Consider the following 6000-nt stretch of genomic DNA (forward strand, 5'->3'; position numbering starts at 1 on the left):
TTGGGGGAATAATATGTACATAAAAAAGGAGTAAAAATATATTGTAGCTTGTAAGGAATTAAGTAATCATTTATGTCAATATGCTTTATGTATATATGCTATACATATCTGATATTTGATCATACATTAGCATACTTTTCATAAGGTAATTGTATACTCAAATTTTGTTTTGCTTTAGATTGAAGTAGTAGTATGAGGGAGGAAAAAATCACATGATTTATATTAAAAAGTTTTAAACATTAATTTTTTTTCTTAAATGTAGGCATGACGACAACTTTGTGCCTTTTCCCTCTCTCACATAAAAAGTTTCACTTATTTTTTATGGTGTATTCTCTAGAACACTTTTTGCCACTGTTAGGTATCTTCATATTTAAAGTTGTGATATGCAGTTTTCTTCTCTTTTAAATCTTTAATCCAAGCTCTTTAACATGCAGTGCTGTTTTTTCTGTGATTAAAGATATTAAAGACTGAGCAACCATGCCTTATATTAGGCACTTAATATTAGAAACCTAATTTCTAAAGTATATTTTAATGTGTTGAAATAACATTTGGTTCCAAAAATCAGCTATTTTTTATATTAGAGTAAGTAAGTCAAATAGACTTTGTACTTAGAATGCCACATTTTGTACATTGCTACTTCATCATGCAGAAACTGCTGGATGAATTGTATTAAGTTTAGAAAGTATTTGTAGGATATCGTAACTTAGAACACCGGCTATGAAAATGTATTCTACATACCAATATATGTTTTAGGACAGGTGGTTAAAAGAGACCTTGTCACCAAAATTTGCAGTTGTTGGTAAAGCAGATAACTTTTTTAGATTGTAATAAAAGCTAACAAGTTGAATGTTTCATACTGACTTCCCTAAACGAGTCTACAAGGTGCTCTACCACACGTACTACAGTGGGGAAATCTTATTCTGCAGTTTAATATCTCTAAAGCTGTAATATGACATTATATGTGTAATCCCTCTGCCAGATTAACAATTAATAAAACGTATAATTTGAGAGTAGCGAGTAGACGTCAGCTTCTGCATGTTTATCAACACGAAACTGTGAAGGAACTTGATAGATCAATGACCGTTACAGAATAAAACTACAACACAGAGTACAAAGTAATAAAAGAAATTGCTGAGTTAGAAATGTTGGATGGTAAATATGAGTGACATTTTTTGTGGTAGAAGGAAATGTGGCTAAACTAGACAGAGGAAAAACTGGACAAAGATTTTCTGTGAAGGACTAACCCCTTTTGGAGTTGCTTCATTTTTATTATACTGTGAGAATTTATTATTAAGAGATTGATTACTTTGTTGTTTTCCTTTATTTCGATAGGATTTGAAAAAAGGATATTTTTGGTCTTTTGTTATGATTTCTGGGAGTTTGAGTTTTGTTTTCAAGGAGTTTAACATTTCAGGTGGCTAACAGCCTTTTCTTTTCACCAGCTCCCAATAATTATAATGGACAGGAATCAAAATACTGGAGAAGCAACCAAAACTAATAAAAGCCAGATAACAATCCAAAAAATCAGATACGAGGCAAAAAGTCTTTGCATTAAGTCTTCGAACTTGCACTTTTTACTTCTAAACAAAATAAGCAAAAGAGAGAGCTCGAAAGAGCTCGATAGTGTGTTTCATCAAAACCAGGATACTTTGAGGTGGGTGCCGCAAGATTATATAACAAAAAGGAAATTACATCATAGTGTCATATGACAGGCAACAGCCATAGAAATGGTTAACAAGGTGACTTTTCCCAGGACAAAATCTCACCAGTGTCCATGAACAAAACAGAACCCCAGAAAAGTAACATGTTAGCATAATGGTCACAACATTAAAAATAAAGGGAAACGGTCATGTTTCTCTATCTTTTAATTGTGAAAAGTACTCGTGGGAGCATTCAAAAAATTGTGGCATTAAATGATGTAGTTGTGTTCATAAGAATTTCCAGGATAAAGCAGACCTGTGACATCACTGGTTTAATATTGAGCTGGGCTCAAAAACTATACTGCGCATGGCAGGTCTGCCCCATAGCCACTACATTGATTCTTGGTATTTGAATTATTATCCCGGTTCAGTAACGGACCAGCGAAGCTGGTTCACTCTCTTATCTTATTTTTATGAAAATGGCTGCATCATTTCATGCTTTGATCTTTCCTTTTTTTTTCTCTACGTGAATGAATTGTACACTGAAATATGCAGCTGGCTGCTGTTAAAACACAAAAAACTAAACAGTTTCCTTCTCAGGGTTATGCATTTTTTAATTTGTCTAATCAAATAAACACTGATTGGAAGTTGGCAAAAATGTTTGCAAGTTCTGAAACATTTAAATTTTTTTAATGATTTCATCCATTCTTGTCCATAAGCTCAATATTAGACCTTATACTATTTCCACTATTCCACTGTGTGTTGTTAGCTGCTTTTCTATAAATATATTAACAGCTGAATTCCTGCCAGTGCTTTATTTTTTTTCATTATTGTCATTAGCAGTAAACTTGGGGCGACGGATTTGTATTCGATTTATTTAGTAGATATAAATTTTCTTTGTCTGGTTAGCTGCTCATTAAATTCATTTCTCAGGTGGGTGCAAGTGGGCTGTTTTTTGTAAATATTGACAGATGTTTTTTTATTTACGTTATTACAGTATTTAAATTAAGTAGTATAATACTTGTTACTTTTTTTTCTCCCCCATAATTTTTAACATTTACATTTCTTAGGTTTTTAATTGATGAAGCCACCTTGGAGAGTGGCTGATTACATTGTACTGCTGCAGCTCATTTTCTAGTGTGTGACTGACAAAGCTAGCTTTAGCGAGCTGGGCCTTGTCCATGTGGTACAGTAATTTCGTTTGGTATATAGCTGACCTGCTGTGACTAGTGAAGCTCCCTCACAGTGTCGACATTTTCAAATACAACTTTTATTCTATTTTCTAGTATGTCATTTACCATTCTTAGCTGGCATGTTGCTCTCATTATCTGAGCTTTCGACTTAAGAGATTAGGGTTGGAACCCCCATCCATACTCATGTTGATTTATATTACCTCTTTAAGTAGAACAAAAAAACGATTTACTTTTATAAGGGAGGGTAATGCTCAAACATTACCCTGCACTTACTCTTGTGTACTGTTCATTTAAACCTTTTGTTAATGCTGCTTTGTCCCGTTAATGGTAAGCCTTTGAGACGCTCCAAGGTTACACCTAGTCCACAGTTCCCATGATCATCTTTCTGCAAACCAGTAAAATTTGCAATCGGTCAGGCCAACCTGTACATATGTAATTGTTATATTGTAACTTGCTGCAAAAGAGAATTGCACAAATCGTACATCTAGGGAATGCTTTGGAAGATTGAATAAAAGAAAGGTTTATTCTGTTCTTTTGTGTAGCTTCTTGTTAGCTACATCATAGTAGTAATTAGTCAAGTTTTCTGAAACTGCATAGCCCTAGTCAAAATGTTTTTTTACTTTGCCCAAAAGAGTCTCTCTGTAACCTTAAGTGGGGTTAGGCAACATTATCAAATGCTTTTTTTAAAGTAAAAACAAGAACTTATTTTTGTCTATGTTCAGAACAAGATAATTTACATTTGGTACCTGGATCTGTTTTTCTGGCCATTGTAGAACTGGCATCACATTTGATAGTGTATGTAAATCACTTATCTGGAGATTGGTTGCCTGTTAATATTTATTTACATGAGTTGCTTATTATTTTGATTACTTTATATTTTAATTTATATTCTCACAAGAATTTTTTTGAATTTTACTTCACATGGATATATTATGTTTCAGTCATATATTATTATATTATATCACTTTTGAACAGAAGCAAACTGAACTAACTAAATTTTTAAGGTATGACTGCAACAAGCAAAGTCATAAATGGGATCCTATCGGACTACCATCACAACAGCTTAAATTGAATATGTACATTTATAACCTCATAAATGTTCCATCCATCCATCCATTATCTAACCCGCTATATCCTAGCTACAGGGTCACGGGGGGTCTGCTGGAGCCAATCCCAGCCAACACAGGGCACCAGCCCAGCACACTAATAAATGTTTTAAAACCAAATTAATGAACAATATGAATAAGAGAAATCTTTTGGTTTCCATTAAGTTTACTCATTAAAATTGTGGGGTTTTATCTCTTCTCTCATTTCAATGTGCTATTAATTAGTAAATTATCCCGTCTTCTGCTTTAATTTGTACATGTCAACAACACTTACATTCTTTGTACGTTAATCTTTGTTTCAGGGTATATTTCTCAGAGAATGACAACTAGTTTATAAACCTTTAAATCTTTAAGTTCCCAGCATTATTTTGTGGATGTTCATTGGGATTTTTTTAAAATCAAATACATAACTTTATATTTATTTACACCTACTTTTCCAAGTAGGGTTGCACTATGCAGGAATTATTCTAGTCCTCCCAAATTACACCCTGTATGGATTATGACTCTTGAAATCCACATTCACAGATGCAAGGGTCAGTTTATGTCAATGTATCTACAATAGCTGTACAGGCTATAGTTTTAGCTTAATGAGATTGTATATTGCTCTGTTTTATATGCATTTCCATTTAACTAAGATCTGACACCTTTGTTGGCTGCATGTTGTTCGTCTGGGAATATCCAGTGACATAAGTAGGAAATGTAAAACGGAGAAGCAGCATCTCTCTCCCTTACATGATCAGATACAGTCCAAAATCTACATATAATGCTGACTGAACAAATGTGAAACAGAACATTATAAGGATTCATCTGTTTCTTTTGTTTTTATCACTTAATCCTGGCACATTCTAATTAATTAATCAATTGATGTTTAATTTTGTGCTTAATGTGGTTAAAGGTTTTGACTGCAGTGGACCTTTAAGTCCTTTATTATGCCTTACTGCAGAGCTCTACTGATGCTCTCTGAAGTGACAGGATTTGAAAATGGCAAATAACATAAATGAAACACATTTTACAGTAATGTTCTTGTTCCCAGGGTGATAAATACTCCTTATTTTCTGTAAAGTGAGACCAGCTAGATTAGATTTTTTTGCTACCTCAAACATAAAGAATACATGTTTACATTATAAATAGTCTTTTACTTAAAAATATTGATATTTTCTTTTAAAGGTATAAGAAAATACAACTCTAAAGTCTATAAAATTAAAGGTCCATTTAGTGGTTGCACTTCATTAATTAAGCCAGGATTTCTCTTTTCAGCATACAGTTGTCAAATACATGCAAACCAATACAGAAGAAGCAGGTGCTGTTCAAAAACTACTTACCTGCTTTATCTGATTATACTCTGTGAGGTTTGTGTTATACTCCCAGCTAGCTGAAACACTCCTAAAGAGCACAGCTTCTGCCGCTGCATTGTAGTCTCTTGTAAAATTCCTTGCTCCTTCCTCAGTTTTCGGATAGTCATTTGGCAGCTCTGATGGGAACAGAGAACTGGCTACCCCAACCAAAGGCAGTATCCATACTGCCTGATGCATGCTTGTTTGAAGATGTGTTGTTTTGTTTTTCAAAATGTTGAAAATGTTTTAAAGATAATAACACTTAAATGGTCATGGGGCAGGAAATTTAATTGCAGTGCTTCTTCTACCTTTTCCTACTTGTCACTGTGCCTCCCTCAAAAGAACTCTGTCCTAATAGACACGTTCCTTATAAGTGCCTGTATCTTGGTTAACCCTGCCCACACTTTAACTGCCTTCTCTTACCAAGACTCAGCTGATAATGCATAGCCTTTTACTCTTATGTCTGTCTCTCTCCCTCATTCTCCCTCCCTCTCCGTAGCTCTCTAGTTAAACAGTCCTTGCAATGATCAGAATAAAAAAGCAATAAGCTCAGTGCTCAGAGCTACACTGTTGTTGCAATTGAGGCTGTGAGATTAGAGCAGGGGCTTCACGCACCATCCTTCATGGAAGCGACATCAGTCATATTTTTCAGACTCCTTTCCTTGCATTGCTAATTGCCTATTCCTGTCCTTTTCAAAAAGCAAGCAAGTGAGTGAGAGCGAGGGGG

General features: G+C 34.4%; 1 protein-coding gene across 1 annotated transcript in view; it reads right to left on the bottom strand.

Annotated features, from left to right (window-relative positions):
• The window catches only part of ace (angiotensin I converting enzyme (peptidyl-dipeptidase A) 1), a 65187-nt gene extending 59390 nt beyond the window's left edge, over window positions 1–5797 (bottom strand). Inside the window, exon 1 of the mRNA XM_039739557.1 lies at window positions 5262–5797. Within this exon, the coding sequence (XP_039595491.1) occupies window positions 5262–5471 (210 nt within the window). The 5' untranslated portion in view covers window positions 5472–5797. The remainder of the gene's footprint in view (window positions 1–5261) is intronic.
• Window positions 5798–6000: the final 203 nt, after the last annotated feature.

This window comes from Polypterus senegalus, chromosome 17 (genome assembly GCF_016835505.1).
Source record: "Polypterus senegalus isolate Bchr_013 chromosome 17, ASM1683550v1, whole genome shotgun sequence".
Classification (NCBI taxonomy): Eukaryota; Metazoa; Chordata; class Cladistia; order Polypteriformes; family Polypteridae; genus Polypterus; species Polypterus senegalus.